The sequence below is a fragment of the Coregonus clupeaformis genome, unplaced genomic scaffold, assembly GCF_020615455.1.
Source record: "Coregonus clupeaformis isolate EN_2021a unplaced genomic scaffold, ASM2061545v1 scaf0870, whole genome shotgun sequence".
NCBI lineage: Eukaryota > Metazoa > Chordata > Actinopteri > Salmoniformes > Salmonidae > Coregonus > Coregonus clupeaformis.
In genome coordinates, this window is record NW_025534324.1 from 76,412 (window position 1) to 96,972 (window position 20,561).

At 44.1% G+C, this 20,561-nt stretch overlaps 1 protein-coding gene across 4 annotated transcripts in view; it reads left to right on the top strand.

Annotated features, from left to right (window-relative positions):
- Positions 1–502: 502 nt before the first annotated feature.
- appa (amyloid beta (A4) precursor protein a) overlaps positions 503–20,561 on the top strand; it is a 38,842-nt gene continuing 18,783 nt past the window's right edge. For 2 of the 4 annotated variants that reach the window (XM_041866956.2, XM_041866957.2), the window contains exons 1-2: positions 503–695; positions 19,456–19,623. In XM_041866956.2, the coding sequence (XP_041722890.2) occupies positions 636–695; positions 19,456–19,623 (228 nt within the window). In that variant the 5' untranslated portion in view covers positions 503–635. The remainder of the gene's footprint in view (positions 696–19,455; positions 19,624–20,561) is intronic. The other 2 variants (XM_041866955.2, XM_041866958.2) reach the window with 1 other exon arrangement.

Below are 20,561 nucleotides of genomic sequence, written 5' to 3' on the forward strand. Positions count from 1 at the left end.
TCCCGAGTGGCGCAGTGGTCTAAGGCACTGCATTGCAGTGCTAGCTGTGCCACTAGAGATCCTGGTTTGAATCCAGGCTCTGTTGTAGCCGGCCGTGACCGGGAGACCCATGTGGCGGCGCACAAGTCGTCCAGGGTAGGGGAGGGAATGGCCGGCAGGGATGTAGCTCAGTTGGTAGAGCATGGCGTTTGCAACGCCAGGGTTGTGGGTTCGTTTCCCACAGGGGGCCAGTATGAAAAAAATATATAATGTATGCACTCATGTCTGCTAAATGACTAAAAATTTAAATGTATATTGCTGGAAAAAGCTGTTTCAGGTGTTTGAAAAAGCTAAATTCTCCAATTTATGGACAGGGCCTAGCCCCCCTCCGGACCACCCCCCAGCCATTCTCACTTACTTTGTGCCCCCTCAGATTTCTGGGGTGCATGATGCCCCTGCACACACACACACCCCTAGAATTCCGTCCTCTCGTTGTCCGGTCAGGTGACCTGGCGCTCGAGCAGCTGTGCAGCCTCGGTATCATTCTCCATTAAACAAACACAGTCAGCGGCACAGCCACCGAGACAAGCTCTGAATACATACCGACGGAAAACAGAATAAACCATACATAGGACGCGTTGTGACAATAATACGGCATGGGGGACCATTTGGCTTTGTTGCTGTTGGTTGTTGTGACCGTGGCGCTAGCAGTTGAGGTAAGAAACCGGGGAAAGAAAGACGGGAGTCGGGAAAAGACTGAGCTCCATGCCTATTCTTCTTCTCTTCCGCTGCTATTGCGGGAGGGAGCAGTCGGGTGATTCCAAACCATGGGGGCTAATTACGCATGAATAGAACAAAATGAAACCAGACAGTCAGCAAGGCTATGAACATATTCCACGTCTGAATACATGTTGGACAGCTTTTATCGAATTTAGTCGGACTCGAAATTATAAAGTAGAATAGCCAGTGTTTAGATCCCTTGTTCTTTTTGCTCAGTGCTGTTATAAACTACTCTATTTATGTCATTGCTTGAATTTAAATCTAGTCTTAGCCTATACGTTTTATTTTTCATAATTCAAGATGAGAAATCATTACATTTATTGTGCACAGAAAGGAAGACATGATGAAGCGTTCCAATCTATAGGCTACGGCTGAAATTCCGGTGTAGCCTATGTAAACGAGCGTGATTTGTTTCTGTGCGTAATTGCACTTCAACACAGCCTAGTCTAAACAGGTTTCTGTAGTGGCAATATTGATTGTTGTATCCGGAGATTATTGGTAATATGATCACCATTTTGTAGCCACTTGTGTATTATTTTCTTTCATGGCTCGATGGTATATTTGAGGTGGTGGGCGTGTTCGGAAAATAAACATCTATAGTGGGTTATTATTTCCCTTAGATTGAGCTTTCTGTAGCCTAAAGACAGGCTACTCCCTAAAAAACGAGTAGACCTATGACCATTAATTCTTCACATTGCTTCCTTGGATAAGGGTAAAATCGCGTATGTTTTCCCTCCGTCAACTTGTTTCACGTAAGCTAGAGAATAAAGATAATGTAGTGAGACAGAAGTAAGATGGCGGCGGTGCACTGCAGCATTCCATGAACACAGAGGCTCGGAACGCAGGGAAACTGTTCTTGCGCGAACCATTAGGTTAACATTTCAACCGATAGGCTGTCTACCTGTTCCCCCCCCTTATCACAACGTATGTAACCGTTTCAAGAAAATACCCTTCTAAAATGTCTGTTTAATCCATGAGAGTTGTCTGGAATTGGCCCTGGTGTGGGGATGTTGCACATAATCACTGATCATCCATCTCTCAGGCGCTATGCCATGTCGGTGTGAATGTGGCCTTGTAAAGAGAGCGACAACAATTGTTCTCTTACCACGTTCTTAGTATTACAGTGTAACACAAACGCTACACTGCAATTGCGGCTCAGTTGCTACATTTGGTATGCCTGTGTGTGGGAATTTTAAGACATTATTCCAGGCAGTAGCGGATACATTTGATATGGGTGAGACTTGTAACAGCTCGATGCGGGTCTGTGGGCTAGCTAGCTAGCTAGGCTACCGACACAATATACATTACTCTTCACACACCGCTGTTACATTGTCGGCCTCAAGTTCAAGATTTGAATGTCACTCAGGTTTTACTATGCCTTTTCACCGCCAGACACCTTACATAGCTAGTTGTTATATGTATTACCCCTAATGTTTCTGACTAAATATATCAATTGTTCTTAATCTTAGTTCAATATAGCCAAAGGGTGTTGGTAATATTTCAACACAGATTACGAATATTTCAATCAATTAAATGCCAAATAGGGTATGAAGTTGATGTTCAAACCTCCCAATACAGAAGTTCATAGTTAGTTGGTATTTCCTATATTGTGGGTTGTCGATAATTGACAATTAATGTCTTAATTTTTTGGGGGGAAGAAAGCTGACATGTAGGTTATAATGCTTTATTACTTGGTATATACATGTATAAGCCACAAATGTAACAGTCTAAGGATATAGAGGGCAGGGCTCTCTTGTTGATCCGGCCTCTATACAGACTGGAGTGTACGGGCGTGGGAGCTGAATTCCAGCCTTTGTGTGTTTCCCATCCTTGAAAAATTGGTCGAAGAGCAACCCAGGCAGTCTGTCTATGCACTGCAGTCATTCAAGCCCAAGGCAACACAGCCTCACCACATTAGCGTACATTATGCCCATTGTCCCCCTTTGGCATCCACTGCTCATGTTGCAGCTTCGTCCAACCATCCATTTAAAACGCCAGTTTCCAAAAGCACTTTAAAGGGACAATTAGCTCTATGTTACAGTCTCTACAATCCCTACCCTTGTAATGGTTTGTTGTTGTGTGCCAATCATTGTCTCTGTTTTGGGATGTTTCTCATGCCATGCCAACCATCCTCCATTTTAAGCTCCTTTTTCTGCCTGCCAGACAGAAATTCCTGTCCCTTTATGGCATTGTCATGTTACGTTTGTCATGTTGTCATGGGGCTGTTGTGTTCTCCCCACGTTGGGATGTTCCTCCCCTTTCAGGATTTGTTGTCTTTTGGACCCCCTTTCTCTCCCATGTAGCCACACTGGACATCCTCACCTTTAAGTAATGTGTTTGTCTGAAAAGATAATGTCGCCTATCCCTTTAATGGCATGGCAGGCTTTCAAGGGAGCTCATCTCAGTGAAAACACGCAGTCATGGTGGTGTAAGGCGGCTTTGTGCGCTGTAACCTGGCCTTTCAGATAGCATCCATGGCTGGTTATCGCTGTTTTGCTAGCCCTGGGCCGTGTTCAGTTGGCATGAAATGGAGTGAAACAGGGAGTGACTACCTGAACTTATCCAATAAGAGACAGTTTTTTTTTTTTCTGTTGCAAAACATTTTGCGATGGTGTGCCCTAATGAACACGACCCCAGAGAGCTTCACAGAGCAAATATATCATGATATCATGGTATCATCTGATATGAAATGTGCAGCAGCGTCTGGTACAGACCACATTCAGAGGCTCTCACAACATCAGGATGGGCTCCATTGAGAAGCGATTCAAGCCCCACTCCTCACAATCCCCTCATCTACACAGATCAGTGGTTCTGTGCAGGTGCTGCTCCATTGTAATGCTCCCCAATGAAACCTGGATGAGCGTTAACAGGGACCCCACCTCCAACCAGGAGAGAATGGATGTGTTCCAGGTCGTCTTTTTGCAGTCACGCTGCACATCTCAAAAGACTACTCTATCATACTAAAGTATTTTCTGAATCGTTAAACACTAATCCAGGCGTTGTGAGTTCTGATCATCTGCGATAATGATGACCTGGAATGCGCCCTATAGCCCTGCTGCTATGGCAACCCCACCGCTGCCCTGTACAGGCCAGTGCATCATGTCTTAATTGTCAGTGTCATTGCCGCGGCGTGACTGAAGTGGCCCGGGGCGAGTCATGTGTGACCTATACGTCCCCACACACAAACCTGGAAAGTGATAATCCGACTGAGCGACCAAGCGCAGTCAAAGAGCCTGATGGAAACTAATCAAGCTGTGATGGTCGTTCATGATGATTTCAGGTTATAGGGGGTTGACTCACTGTGGCTTATAGTTTTATAGAATTAATCCCAAATGGCAACCTATTCCTTATGTCACCTTTCCAATAGTGCTCTGGTCAAAAGTAGCGCGCTACATAGGGAGTACAGTGCCATTTGGGACGCAGACATAGTCCACCGTTAACATACAGCTGCAGAAAGTAAGAGCAAGATGGAGAGAGAAAAGAGGGAGGGCAGTAAGGTCAATGTGATGTACATCGACGTATGGGACAGTGATCGGTGTGACCCGTTGATTGAGCGCACGTGGATATATTAATTAATAGTAAAGTCTGATGGCAACGTGCTCCTGACACACACTCAGACAGTTACACACGCATGCTCGCTCGCTCGACACCAACGCCAATACACAAACACAGCAGCATGTGTCTTAGGAATTATGCTGCACCCTAGTCCCTCTGACTACAAAATGGCCACTCCTTCTTCAGTCAGCCTCCTTTATTCATGATTGACTTGTCCTACTTGACCAAATGTCTCCCAAAGCAATCAAATAAATAGTCTAAAACATGTATTTTCAGGCTACACACCTAGACACTCCTGTAGATCTGATTATTTCTGAAAGAATTTGGTAGGTATTGGTAATAGCTTACTTTTACCTTCATTTTGCTATGTTGTAAATATTGGCATATTAATTCCACCGATCTAACCATCCAATCCTCTCAGATCGAAAGGAGTGGATAGGGAGTAGGGGGCTAGGGGTTGATTTGGAATTGAGCAATTATTCCTCCCCTCATCAATTATCCCTCCTTCTCCCATGTTGTTGGGTCTCTTCGAAATGATTGAGCTACGCTCCCTGCCCACCTCCTCTCCTCCCTCCTTATCCCCCTCTTCCCTCCTTCTCCTGTGTTTTGGTGGCGGAGGTGCCCTCCCCCGTCTCCTAGCACCCGCGCTATAATTAGAGCGCCGCCTCCCAGAGATATTCCTGTCTCTGCTCTCTCATGCTTTCTTCCTTTCATTCCTCCCTTCTTTAAAAAAAAACAAATTCACTGACTTTTTCTTCAGAAGCAACAGTCCCTCGTTCAATATCTGCTCTTGCTCCCATTCCTCCCTTTCATTCCCTCCTTATTTCTCTTCTTTCTTTTTACTGCCTTTTTCTCTAAGACAGGCAAACGCTTCCCTCACTCAACCCTCGACAGTGTCCCTCTGTATATTGGCCTTATGTATATTTATTGCTACATGTACTGTTAAGGGAGTTATTATATGTGTATCGCTTTACAACGGTTTCAATCAACTATGACCTGACATTTGCAGAATCGAATCAGTGCTGGTCTAAGTGTTGATTTGGGCTTCGATTTAATCCGGTTGCTCAAAATTGCATTGTTGATTACAGTCTGCTGTTGTTTTGAAATAAATATATCTAAAAGGTCCTCTTTGTTTCTTGGCTGTGCCCTGCTATTCCCAGTTCCTGTTTCCTTGTCCCCACCATTACCTTGGGTGGGTTTCCTGTATTTGTGTGATGCAGGAGGACGTATAGTCTACTGTGTGTATGTGTGTGTGACAGTATACAGTAATGGAACATACAGTGGCTTGCAAAAGTATTCACCCCCTTGGCATTTTGCCTATTTTGTTGCCTTACAACCTGGAATTAAAATTATTTTTTTTGGGGGGGTTTGTATCATTTGATTTACACAACATGCCTACCACTTTGAAGATGCAAAATATTTTTGTGTGTGAAACAAACAAGAAATGAGACCAAAAAACTGAACTTGAGCGTGCATAACTATTCACCCCCCCAAAGTCAAGACTTTGTAGAGCCATCTTTTGCAGCAATTACAGCTGCAAGTCTCTTGGGGTATGTCTCTATAAGCTTGGCACAACTAGCACTGGGATTTCTGCCCATTCTTCAAGGCAAAACTGCTCCAGCTCCTTCAAGTTGGGTGGGTTCCGCTGGTGTAGAGCAATATTTAAGTCATACCACAGATTCTCAATTGGATTGAGGTCTGGGCTTTGACTAGGCCATTCCAAGACATTTAAATGTTTCCCCTTAAACCACTCAAGTGTTGCTTTAGCAGTATGCTTAGGGTCATTGTCCTGCTGGAAGGTGAACCTCCGTCCCAGTCTCAAATCTCTGGAAGACTGAAACAGGTTTCCCTCAAGAATTTCCCTGTATTTAGCGCCATTCATCATTCCTTCAATTTTGACCAGTTTCCCAGTCCCCGGCGATGGAAAAACATCCCAACAGCATGATGCTGCCACCACCATGCTTCACTGTGGGGATGCTGTTCTCGGGTGATGAGAGTTGTTGGGTTTGTGCCAGACATAGCGTTTTCCTTGACGGCCAAAAAGCTCTATTTTAGTCTCATCTGACCAGAGTAACTTCTTCCATATATTTGGGGAGTCCCCACATTACTTTTGGCAAACACCAAACATGTTTGCTTATTTTTTTTCTTTAAGCAATGGCTTTTTTCTGGTCACTCTTCCGTAAAGCCCAGCTCTGTGGAGTGTACGGCTTAAAGTGGTCCTATGGACAGATACTCCAATCTCCGCTGTGGAGCTTTACAGCTCCTTTAGGTTTATCTTTGGTCTCTTTGTTGCCTCTCTGAATAATGCCCTCCTTGCCTGGTCCGTGAGTTTTAGTGGGCGGCCCTCTCTTGGCAGGTTTGTTGTGGTGCCATATTCTTTCCATTTTATAATAATGGATTTAATGGTGCTCCGTGGGATGTTCAAAGTTTCAGATATTATTTTATAACCCAACCCTGATCTGTACTTCTCCACAACTTTGTCCTTGACCTGTTTGGAGAGCTCCTTCGTCTTCATGGTGCCAGTTGCTTGGTGGTGCCCCTTGCTTAGTGGTGTTGCAGACTCTGGGACCTTTCAGAACAGGTGTGTGTGTGTATATATATATATATATATATACTGAGATCATGTGACAGATCATGTGACACTTAGATTGAACACAGGTGAACTTTATTTAACTAATTATGTGACTTCTGATGGTAATTGGTTGCACCAGATCTTATTTAGGGGCTTCATAGCAAAAGGGGTAAATACATATGCATGCACCACTTTTCCGTAATTTATTGTATATATATTTTTTGAAACAAGTTGTTTTTTTCATTCCACTTCACCAATTTGGACTATTTTGTGTATGTCCATTACATGAAATCCAAATAAAAATCCATTTAAAATACAGGTTGAAATGCAACAAAATAGGAAAAACGCCAAGGGGGATGAATAAGGCACTGTACGTACATACATACAGTGTGGGAAAAAAGTATTTGATCCCCTGCTGATTTTGTACGTTTGCCCACTGACAAAGAAATGATCAGTCTATAATTTTAATGGTAGGTTTATTTGAACAGTGAGAGACAGAATAACAACACAAATGTTATAAATTGATTTGCATTTTAATGAGGGAAATAAGTATTTGACCCCCTCTCAATCAGAAAGATTTCTGGATCCCAGGTGTCTTTTATACAGGTAACGAGCTGAGATTAGGAGCACACTCTTAAAGGGAGTGCTCCTAATCTCAGTTTGTTACCTGTATAAAAGACACCTGTCCACAGAAGCAATCAATCAATCAGATTCCAAACTCTCCACCATGGCCAAGACCAAAGAGCTCTCCAAGGATGTCGGGGACAAGATTGTAGACCTACACAAGGCTGGAATGGGCTACAAGACCATCGCCACGCAGCTTGGTGAGAAGGTGACAACAGTTGGTGCGATTATTCGCAAATGGAAGAAACACAAAATAACTGCCAATCTCCCTCGGCCTGGGGCTCCATGCAAGATCTCACCTCGTGGAGTTGCAATGATCATGAGAACGGTGAGGAATCAGCCCAGAACTACATGGGAGGATCTTGTCAATGATCTCAAGGCAGCTGGGACCATAGTCACCAAGAAAACAATTGGTAACACACTACGCCGCGAAGGACTGAAATCCTGCAGGGCCCGCAAAGTCCCCCTGCTCAAGAAAGCACATATACAGGCCCGTCTGAAGTTTGCCAATGAACATCTGAATGATTCAGAGGAGAACTGGGTGAAAGTGTTGTGGTCAGATGATACCAAAATCGAGCTCTTTGGCATCAACTCAACTCGCCGTGTTTGGAGGAGGAGGAATGCTGCCTATGACCCCAAGAACACCATCCCCACCGTCAAACATGGAGGTGGAAACATTATGCTTTGGGGGTGTTTTCTGCGAAGGGGATAGGACAACTTCACCGCATCAAGGGACGATGGACGGGGCCATGTACTGTCAAATCTTGGGTGAGAACCTCCTTCCCTCAGCCAGGGCATTGAAAATGGGTCATGGATGGGTATTCCAGCATGACAATGACCCAAAACACACGGCCAAGGCAACAAAATAGTGGCTCAAGAAGAAGCACATTAAGGTCCTGGAGTGGCCTAGCCAGTCTCCAGACCTTAATCCCATAGAAAATCTGTGGAGGGAGCTGAAGGTTCGAGTTGCCAAACGTCAGCCTCGAAACCTTAATGACTTGGAGAAGATCTGCAAAGAGTAGTGGGACAAAGTCCCTCCTGAGATGTGTGCAAACCTGGTGGCCAACTACAAGAAACGTCTGACCTCTGTGATTGCCAACAAGGGTTTTGCCACCAAGTACTAAGTCATGTTTTGCAGAGGGTCAAATACTTATTTCCCTCATTAAAATGCAAATCAATTTATAACATTTTTGACATGCGTGTTTCTGGATTTTGTTGTTGTTATTCTGTCTCTCACTGTTCAAATAAACCTACCATTAAAATTATAGACTGATCATGTCTTTGTCAGTGGGCAAACGTACAAAATCAGCAGGGGATCAAATACTTAATTCCCTCACTGTATGTTGTGAAATTGTTAGATATTACTTGTTAGATATTACTGCACTGTCGGAGCTAGAAGCACAAGCATTTCGCTACACCCGCTATAACATCTGCTAAACACGTGTATGCGACAAATACAATCTGATTTGACATACATTCGGAAAGTATTCATACCCCTTGACTTTTTCAAAATGTTGTCACGTTACAGCCAGTCGTATTGCTTGGCGATGAGGTTGTCAAGTGTCGTCATAGGGACACAGTAGCATTCTCGACCAGATGGGAATAGACGTCATCGTCATGGCGATGGCCACGACAACCAGTCTTCCGTTCCTGCTGCAGGGTGTAATTGGAATGTTGGCAGGCAGGATGTGATGAGAAACGAGGGCTGACTACCCTCTAATCACTGTAACACACTCCCACACCCAACCCACCCGAGGATCCGGTCCCAGAGACTAGCACAGATCGCATTACACACACACTCATAAACACGCAAGCATATGTACACACACACAAACACACACTCTCACTCACCCACTCCAAAGACCAGGCACATGTACCATTACACACTCTCATGCATGGACACTCTCTCTCTCACACACACACACACTGATAGGGTTCAAAGATGAGCTCAGGCCAGGGGTTTAAGTCACAGCAGGCCCTGCTTTGCTAATTATTAGTGAATGTATGTGTACGTGTGCTTGCCTGTTCACGTCTCTCTGTATCATTCTGCCGGTCTTATCTCCAGTCATATCTAATTCAGTCATCACTGATATCCTTCCGAACTAGTTTCCCATAGTGTCCAACCGGTATTCCAAACAGAATAAGGTTCTATGTCCTCCAGGGCAGTGGTGGAAAAAGTACTAAATTGTCATACTTGAGTAAAAGTAAAGATACCTTACTCCAACACTCAGAGATCATTCACAAACACAATATTTGTGGTTAGTGAGTCCACCAGATCAGAGGCAGTAGGGATGATGGGTGCGTGAATTGGACAATATTGCTGTCCTGCCTGATCATTCGAAATGTAACGAGTTCTTTTGGGTGTCAGGGAAAATGTATGGGAGTAAAAAGTACATATTTTCTGTAGGAATGTAGTGGAATATAAGTAAAAGTAGTACAAAATATACTCTACTGTTCAAAAGTTTTGGGTCACTTAGAAATGTCCTTGTTTTTTTGTCCATTAAAATAACATCAAATTAATCAGAAATACAGTGTAGACATTGTTAATGTTGTAAATGGCTATTGTAGCTGGAAACGGCTGATTTTTAATGGAATATCTACATAGGCGTACAGAGGCCCATTATCAGCAATCATCAGTCCTGTGTTCCAATGGCACGCTGTGTTTGCTAATCCAAGTTTATCATTTTAAAAGGCTAATTGATCATTAGAAAACCCTTTAGCAATTATGTTAGCACAGCTGAAAACTGTTGTGCTGATTAAAGAAGCGATAAAACTGGCCTTCTTGAGACTAGTTGAGTATCTGGAGCATCAGCAATTGTGGGTTTGATTACAGAATCAAAATAGCCAGAAACAAATAACTTTCTTCTGAAACTCGTCAGTCTATTCTTGTTCTGAGAAATGAAGGCTATTCCATGCGAGAAATTGCCAAGAAACTGAAGATCACGTACAACGCTGTGTACTACTCCCTTCACAGAACAGCACAAACTGGCTTTAACCAGAATAGAAAGAGGAGTGGGAGGCCCCGGTGCACAACTGAGCAAGAGGACAAATACATGAATGTCTAGTTTGAGAAACAGACACCTCACAGGTCCTCAACTGGCAGCTTCATTAAATAGTACCCGCAAAACACCAGTCTCGACGTCAACAGTGAAAAGGCGACTCCGGGATGCTGACCTTCTAGGCAGAGTTGCAAAGAAAAAGCCATATCTCAGACTGGCCAATAAAAAGAAAAGATTAAGATGGGCAAAAGAACACAGACACTGGACAGAGGAAGATTGGAAAAAAGTGTTATGGACAGACAAATCGAAGTTTGAGGTGTTCGGCTCACAAATAAGAACATTTGTGTGACACAGACCAAATGAAAAGATGCTGGAGGAGTGCTTGATGCCATCTTTCAAGCATGGTGGAGGCAATGTGACGGTCTGGGGGTGCTTTGGTGGTGGTAAAGTGGGAGATTTGTACAGGGTAAAAGGGATCTTGAAGAAGGAAGGCTATCACTCCATTTTGCAACGCCATGCCATACCCTGTGGACGGCGCTTGATTGGAGCCAATTTCCTCCTACAACAGGACAATGACCAAAGCACAGCTCCAAACTATGCAATAACTATTTACGGAAGAAGCAGTCAGCTGGTATTTTGTCTATGATGGAGTGGCCAGCACAGTCACCGGATCTCAACACTATTGATTTCTTGTGGGAGCAGCTTGACCGTCAAGCCAATCCAACTTGTGGGAGGTGCTTCAGGAAGCATGGGGTGAAATATCTTCAGATTACCTCAACAAATTGACAACTAGAATGCCAAAGGTCTGCAAGGCTGTAATTGCTGCAAATGGAGGATTCTTTGACGAAAGCAAAGTTTGGACACAATTATTATTTCAATTAAAAATCATTATTTCTAACCTTGTCAATGACTACATTTCCTATTCATTTTGCTATATTTCCTATTCAAACTAATTTAATGTATGTTTTCATGGACAACAAGGACATTTCTAAGTGACCCCAAACTTTTGAACGGTAGTGTAAATAGTAAAGTAAAGATACTTAAGTAGTATTCAAATCATTTTTACTTATTTACTTTAAACCACTGCTCCATTGGTGTAAAACATAGCAAAATGTTTTTGGAACTGAAAGCAAAATAAGCATTTCTTATTGGACAAGTTTAGGTCCTTCCTTTTTCTGTCTGTTTTCTCCCATTTTGGTATTTAATGAATATGACCCAGCACCTAGAATAAGTCAGTCTGTCAATGTTTTTATACAAGGCCTCTGGCTATTTCTCTTTCCTCCCCAGTCATTGTTGATGTGTCTTCTCTTTCTCTATACGGCCTGGCTGCATCTAAAATGGCGTCCTATTCCCTTTAAAGTGCACAACTTTTGACCAGAGCCCATTTCAAACACAGCCAGGGAGCTAAACAGACCATAGAGTGGTACACTAGTAGTGCGCTACATAGGGAATATGGTGCCATTTCGGATGCACTCTGTGTCTCTGGTGGGTAGAGACAGGCAGACTCTCCTGTGTCCGTACACTCTCCAGACATAATTGCTGATCTCAGGCGACACTTGCGCCGCCAGGGGGTCTCCCTAGGTCTGAAATCTGATCTCAGATCCCAGTGGCAGGCCTGGGACACTCTGATAACACCTCACCGCAACAGCCACAATTAATGTCGCCCCGGGACTGTTGGACTGGTTCACAGAACAGGGCCCAGGAGGATTAAATCGAAGTGTGTGTGCAAGTGTGTAATGATATTATACACTTGGTCTTCGGTGTGTTTGTGTATGCGTGTATGTACAACACTGCACGTGCATGCACATTATGCATATGAGTGCATGTGTGTTTTCATGCTAATGTGAATAGAATGACAAAGCAGAGGGTGGACCCAGCCAGAAGAAGAATTAACCCCCGGTCAAAACCCTCGAGATCCCCTTGCAAACCAATGGGAAGCACCCTATACCCATTGGTAGAGCTAGTGGAACAGTCAGTGACCCAACAATAATAGCATAGCGACGGAGATACACACATAGACACATTCTCACTGGACAATAGGTACCAGGCAAGTTTTCTGTTTAACCAAACGAGTCAATACTGAGACAATGTCTATGTGGCTCTCAGATACAATACGGAGCAAAGATCATATGTGCTTAAACATGTGTGATAGAGACCTGGTATGTTTGTCTGGTTTCAATATAGGTCACTGGACGAGGTCACCCGACTGAAATGCGTCCATGATCCAATTCAATCAAAATAACTTTATTTATCCTGTGTAGGGCTGACCCCATTTAGTCGACTGGTGGATTGTTTGGTTGACAGGCTGTTGGTCGGCCGAGAATTGTTTTTGTTGAGCAGTTGCAAAAAAACAAAAAACACATTTTTATGGCACGGATTTATTGACACACGTCTCAGTGGACTAATCCATTGCGGGGGCCGCAGGGATGGCACACCAGTATCACCAGTAGTACATTTACCATTCATTTCCATAATTTCTCATCCACAATGTTTGTTTGGTTACGGTAATTTCTGTTAATGCAATATACCCAGGTCTGCTTCCTTTACACACTATCATAGAAAAACTATCAACGTGGCATCTTCTCTCTGTGTTATGGTGGATTTGTAAGCATGTCGACAGTACGTTCCTACTAGCACCAGCCACTAGCTGGCTAGGCGCAGTCCAAAGATTATACGTGGGTATAGGATTGACTGGCTTTATTTTCAGAAACGGACACTGTCTGTTTCATGGCTCACTTTTTAGGAAGTAGCACACAGAGGCAAATCTTCCCTGTGTTTTCAGGCGGTGGCCGCCTCTATTGTAGTGATGTGTGTTCTAGTTTCCATGGCATCAACATTTTGCTGGTTGAGCTGTGTGCAACTGGGATCATTAACCAATGCAGTGCACCAGGGCCAAAGGCATGATTGATGACGGCAGTCTCCACCAGTGCTGTGCTAGTAAGGCTAGCACCAGTAGTACCAAGCTTTGGATTAAGGTAGATTTACATTGGGGAGTACTGCCACTTATATGTGAATTAGACTTCGGAGCAGTCTGGCCGCATGTCGAATGCCTTTCTACCCGATTCTAACAGAGATTTGCCCGATGTGCTATCACTTTACATTTGGTGTGCCGCAGTTGACCATTGCACAGGTATAAATTGTTTGTTGGCCGTGTGGGGGGAAAACTCTTGATGTTGCGAGCCGGGACTGTTATTCCCGCATTTCCCTAATTTTAAATTAAGCTTAAGTCTACTGGATTAGCCTTTTACGGTGTGCTTACGACAACAGTACATAGGTCTATGTTACCTCCATTATGATCCTATATGGGGTACTTTACATGCAATATCTAGTTCGATGGTGCAGTAAGAGAAGAGTATCTTGTTGTGACAGCAGCAGGAGGGTACTGTGGGTGGTATCAGTGTGGATTGGGCCCACTGTGGGATATCTCGGCCAGGCAGCTCAGCGTAATCCCCCGCCCAGATTACTGCCGGCAGGCTGGCCAGCCGATAGATGAGATTGCAATTCTGGCGAGGCGATGGATGAGAGTGGGCAGAGGCAAGTGAGGGAGCAGGCGGCTCAGGGAATGCCCTGTCTCCTCTCATAATGTACACTACTCCTCTGTTCTATTTTTCGCTTTCGCTTTCTCTCTCTCTCCCTCCTTTCTTTTCTCTCTCTCATGTTTTGAACCCTGCACCTAGGAAAACCATTAGATGTTTGGACACCATTTCCCCTCAACCATTACTGTTCTACCTCTCCCGACTGGTTTGTGCTCCAGGGTGAAGTTTTCCCTAGGTACATATCTAGGATCTGCTTTCCCTCCCCCAATCCTAACCTTAACCAGGAAATACAAAGCTGACCCAAGATCAGGGTCTAGGGGCAACTTCACCCTACTCCACTGGGGCTCATAGTTTATACACCTTACGTACATCACCTTACTTGAACCTCATACGCACAAAGCCTCATTGTCCATTTGTATCCCGCCCTCTTTCGTCTCTCGCTTTGTTGCTTTCTCTCTCTTTCTTCACCTTTCCATTCTAAACTGCTAAATGACTCAAATGTAAATGTAAACAGTCTGATTTATAAGACTGCAGTGGGATTTGGCTGCTCCCCAGGCCTGCCCCCAACTGTTTGCAGAGGGATGGAGAAGAGAGGGAATAGAGGAAGGACATGATTTACAAGGCAAAAACAGATGAGGTGATTTTGAATACTGGAAGTGGTTGAGAGAGCGAGGGAGAGAGAGTGCGAGGGAGAGAGAGCAATATCCCTTTAGTGTTCACACATCAGAGCTGCGGGTAGGTCTAAAAGCAATATTGGGGATTGCTCCACCTAGGCCTCTGTTCCAATTTCTTCACATTTAAGACACTTAACATCTAAGTGTTACGTAGGGGGGGACATGGAACTGGGTCAAATTTCAATCACATTATATTCTAAAGTCCTTTTTACATCAGCAGTTGCCACAAAGTGGAACTGGGTCATCGTAGTCTTTCTATAACAATAACCTTTTTCACACTATTGTGTCAACCTGAACTGTGCTCTTTTGGCTCGCTTTCCAGTGAGTACTGATTGGGACGATGGCCAGCCTGCTTTTGTTACTAACTGCTTTTTTCCAGCATGATTTGAGTGGGGCATGGCAAGCGAACTATGCCTCTATTCACTTTGGGCTGGAAACAGATATGTTATGGGGCCAGCTCAGCTCGCTTTTAGCGACTGGAACTAGCCATGTGAAAATACAATATCCAAGCAATATGGTTTGGGTTGGGACGATAATGTGGGTATAGGAGCGTCGTGTCAAATCTGACCCTATCTACTCCAGGGTTCTCCAACTCCAATCATGGGTGTGCAGACTTTCGATCCAGCCCTGCAGTAATGCACATTATTCAAATATTAAACTAATAAAGGTTGTCTCTCTGGACCGGAATTAGCTGAATCAGGTTTGTTAGTTACTGCAGGGCTGTATCAAAAGCTGAAGTTGGAGAACCCTGTTCTACACCATTGATTTCTTATAGAGCAGAACTAAGATTCTCATCTTGCACACGACAAATTGACAACTCGTAAATGGAATGAAATAAACCAAAACTTGTTTCTCACAAGCATAGGTTGTGCGCTCCTAACAATGAGAACGGTAAAAGACTGGAATAATAAAATATTGAATGCATTAACAGAAATTACAGACAAACATTGTAGATTAGGAATGAAAGGTAAATGTACTACTGGTGATATACACTACCAGTCAAAAGTTTGGACACACCTACTCATTCAAGGGTTTTTCTTTATTTTTAGTATTTTTTACATTGTAGAATAATAGTGAACATTTACATTTACGTCATTTACCAGACGCTCTTATCCAGAGCGACTTACAGTTAGTGCATACATTATTTAATTTTTTCATACTGGCCCCCCGTGGGAATCGAACCCACAACCCTGGCGTTGCAAACACCATGCTCTACCAACTGAGCTACCTCCCTGCCGGCCATTCCCTACCCAGGACGACGCTGGGCCAATTGTGCGCCGCCCCATTGGTCTCCCGGTTGCGGCCGGCTACGACAGAGCCTGGATTCGAACCAGGATCTCTAGTGGCACAGCTAGCACTGCGATGCAGTGCCTTAGACCACTGCGCCAGACATCAAAACAATGAAATAACATATGGAATCATGTAGTGACAAAAAGTGTTAAACAAATCAAAATATATTTCATATTTGAGATTCTTCAAATAGCTACCCTTTGCCTTGATGACAGCTTTGCACACTCTTGGCATTCTCTCAACCAGCTTCATGAGGTAGTCACCTGGAATGCATTTCAATTAACAGCTGAGCCTTCTTAAAAGTAAATTTGTGGAATTGATTTCTTCCTTAATGCGTTTGAGCCAATCAGTTGTGTTGTGACAGAGGGGACTGTGCGAGTCAGGCCTTCATGGTCAAATTGCTGCAAAGAAACCACTACTAAAGGACACCAATAAGAAGAAGAGACCTGCTTGGGCCAAGAAACACGAGCAATGGACATTAGACTGGTGGAAATGTGTCCTTTGGTCTGGAGTCCAAATTGGAGAATGTTTGGTTCCAACCACTTTGTCTTTTGTGAGACGCGGTGTGGGTGAACGGATGATCTCCACATGTGTATTTCCCACCGTAAAGCATGGAGGAGGAGGTGTTATGATGTGGGGGTGCATAGCTGGTACACTGTCTGTGATTTATTTAGAATTCAAGTCACACTTAACCAGCAATGCTACCACAGCATTCTGCAGCGATACGCCATCCCATCTGGTTTGGGCTTAGTGGGACTATCATTTGTTTTTCAACAGGACAATGACCCAACACACCTCCAGGCTCTGTAAGGGCTATTTTATTTTATTTTATTTCATCTATCGCATTATGGCGTCTGTGAATGCACGGGCCGCTCCATTGAGACATATTACAACACTGCAATCTCTATACGACAATGGGACAAAGAATGAGGAAGTGGATTATGATTATCTCGTTTATGATTATCAGTCAAATTTATGAATTTATAAAATATTGATTACTATGTATAGCTTTGAAAGACTATATATGACCAACCACCCAGCTTTGGAGTAGTTGGAAGGTCTATTTCCCTGCTTTTGAGAGGCGCTGGCTATTGTACCGGGAGACTTCTAGCAATTGCCCTAAGCTAGCGATATGCTAACTTCAATAATTTCCAAACTGCACGCAGAGACATAAAAATGGTATCCATGAGTTCGTCGAAGTAAGTAGAAAAACGACCTAAATCTTGGAATCTTACAGAATCCCTTTAACCCTGCACTTTGAGAGTTGTGTGGGGAGTTGATCCTCCACCCCTAAGCATCCCCTCTCCGGCTCCCAGATGGCAGTGTAGGAATTGGGTCCCGGTCCCTATGTCACCTCCCTCACACCCTCTGCGGGGTCTGTATACAACTGGATGTATCCGGTTTTCAGGGGAAATGGAAAGAGAGCCTTTGACGCGACTTCCGCTTTTGGACATTAACAAGGCGACACTCCTTCTTAACTCCTCCACATTTACTGCGTTGGTTGAACAGAACCTCTCCCAACAGTAGATTGTTTCTCGTCAGGACCAAAAAGAAAGAAACACCGCTCAGGCATTTATGTTACGCCTGCTACGTTAGGTTACTTCCCTCATTACAGATGGCAGGGTGTTAGCTTTGCTGGCCTCGTGCTAAGAGACCGAGGAGAGGATTTCACAACCTGTATGTGTGTGAGGGATTTGCATGGCGCTAGGGCATGTGGCCTAGCAGGTTGGCGTTAAGGACATGAATTTCTTTAGGCGACACATCCATCCCTCATAGAACTACACTGCAATCTGATCTGTCCGAGTGTGTGTTTGTGTGAGTTTGTTTTTGTGTGTGTAGACGTGCATGCCAGAATGTGGGCATGCACAGTGCACTGAGTGTGCGTGCATATGAATGGGCGTGTGCGTGTGTCTGTGTGAATGTGTGTGTGTGTGTATGTGGATAAGGATTACATTGTGCATTAGCTCAGAAGAGAATCAAGTCCATTCACAGTATGTCATCCTCGACTTCACAAACATTTGTTTTACTGCCAAACCACTAACAAGATTATAGAAAAACACAATGCAAACAGTCTCTCTTTCTCTCCTCTCTCTCTCTCGTTCCCTAGTACAATGCTGTCTTTCAGTCTTTCGTTTGTCCCCACCTCCCTTCTTACAGGATTCTCATTATAAAACCTCCTTATGGACACACATATGCACAAACACACACTCACATACTCGCAGAGATACATGTACACACATCGATACAGTTACATAATATCATTAGTACCTGTGAATAGGCATTGGATGGACAACAAAGGCACACACACACGTGAGCCAAGCCAAGCATGCATACCCTTTGGCAGGCTGGCATACTACAGTACATGTTCTTTCTCAGTGCTGCCACCTGTGGGATATCGAGGATACGTGCATGTGTGTTTGTGTCTATGTGTGTGCTGTGCGTGCATGCAGTCCAATGTGCCTGCGTGCGTGTGTAAAAGCTTGATAGGTTTGGGGACGTTTCGTAAGAGACTGCAGTGGTGCTATGGGTTTGTCAATCACAATTCAGTAGGGAAGTCTACAGTAGAGAAATCCTTTCTCTCACCATCAAAGCTCCTCAAAGAAAGCCTCTCCTTTTACCATTGATGGGTGTAGTGTGAATTTGCCCCTAGGACGCTGATCTTGGGTCAGTTTTGCATTTCCCCCACAAATCGTTAAGGTTAGGATTGGGGGAGGGGAAGCTGATCCTAGATCTGTACTGAGGGGAAACCTCACACCGGAGCCTCATTGATGTAACAAGTCAATGCCTGAAACGGCACCCAAACTCTAATCTGTGCCTGCATCCCAAAGGGCACTCTATTGGGCCGTGGTCAAAAGTAGTGCACGAATAAAGGGCCTATATCTCCTCCCTCAACCCTTTGTCTTTTCCCCGCTAACACCTCAAGTCATCTTCCCCCTATTTTCCCATCTTTGTTCTCCTCTTATTCCTTCCTCTCCCACTTTTCTTCTTTAATCATTACCCCATTCCCTCCCTTTCTTACACATTTTCAGTTTTTTCTCCAATCTTCCATTCCTCTATTCCTTCTGTCCATCCCATCTCTACATCATTATTACGTTTTTTATGAAAATGTATTTTTAAACCTTCTTTGTATTATATTGTTCTATGTGACATGATTTGCCAATTATTTGTGGAGCTTATGTTAGAAACTGCTGCCATCTTGAATAAGGCTCCCTGGCAAACAACAATGACAGTAACCTGTATAAATACAAATTCAATGAAAATAACCTATTTAGTAAAATGTTGTATCAAGTATTTTTTGCTGACCATTTGGTTTTCTCACTTCTTCTCGCACATGCCTACCTGTATAGCTGCCATTGGCAAATTGTAATACTACAGAACGAGAGTAAATGAACAATTCTCTTTTTGTCTCTCCTCCCTTCACCTCCCCTCCCCTCCCTCCTCTCAAGGTGCCGACGGACGGTGGGATGGGCCTGCTGGCGGAGCCCCAGGTGGCCATGTTCTGTGGGAAGCTCAACATGCACGTGGATGTCCAGAGCGGCAAGTGGGAGTCGGACCCCTCCGGCACCAAGAGCTGTATCGGCACCAAGGAGGGCATCCTGCAGTACTGTCAGGAGGTATGGAGATTGGGGTTGGATACGATATGATACGATACAATACCTTAATATATAATAATATAATGTATGCCATTTAGCAGACGCTTTTATCCAAAGGCGACTTACAGTCATGCGTCTAAACATTTTAGCAGATACCCATAGACTTCCAGTCATTGCGCTACACGCTAGTCAGCATTGGCTTGCGAAACTACCTCTAACTTCCTTCATACTGGACGCAGAGACATTAAAATGGTATCCACGAGTTAATCTGACTCTGGAGAAGTAGATAAAGTGCCTCATTGCCAAAATCCCGAAGTATCCCTTTAAGAGTGTTGGGCCAGTAACCAAAAGGTCGCTGGTTCGAATCCCTGAGCCGACTAGGTGAAAAATCTGTTGACGTGCCCTTGAGCAAAGCACTTAACCCTAATTGCTCCAGGGTCGCCATCAATAATGGCACTCTCCGAGGGTGTCTCAGGGGGAGACACCCTCGGAATTTCCAATTCCAACATGCGTATAATACACACATGTACATGTATGAAATAGGACAAATGTAAGCACCCACCTTATTAGTAGTAGTAGTAGTATTCTGGCGTTGCAAGCGCCATGCTCTACCAACTAAGCTACAGAGGAAGCTACTTTAATGTCCATATAAATGGACATTTTATTTTGTTAGGTCACCATACTAAATACACATTTACGTCATTTAGCAGACCCTCTGATCCAGAGCGACTTACAGTAGTGAGTGCATACATTTTCATATTTGTTCGTACTGGTTCCCCGTGGGATTCGAACCCACAACCCTGGTGTTGCAAGTGCCATGTTCTACCAACTGAGCCACACGGGACCTATACACTATCAATACACTATAATACAAAATGCAATGCAAAAATACTGGAATGTGAGAACACACATGGGGGAGAAGGGACAAGGAGGGGAATGAGAGAGGGATGTATCGGCAT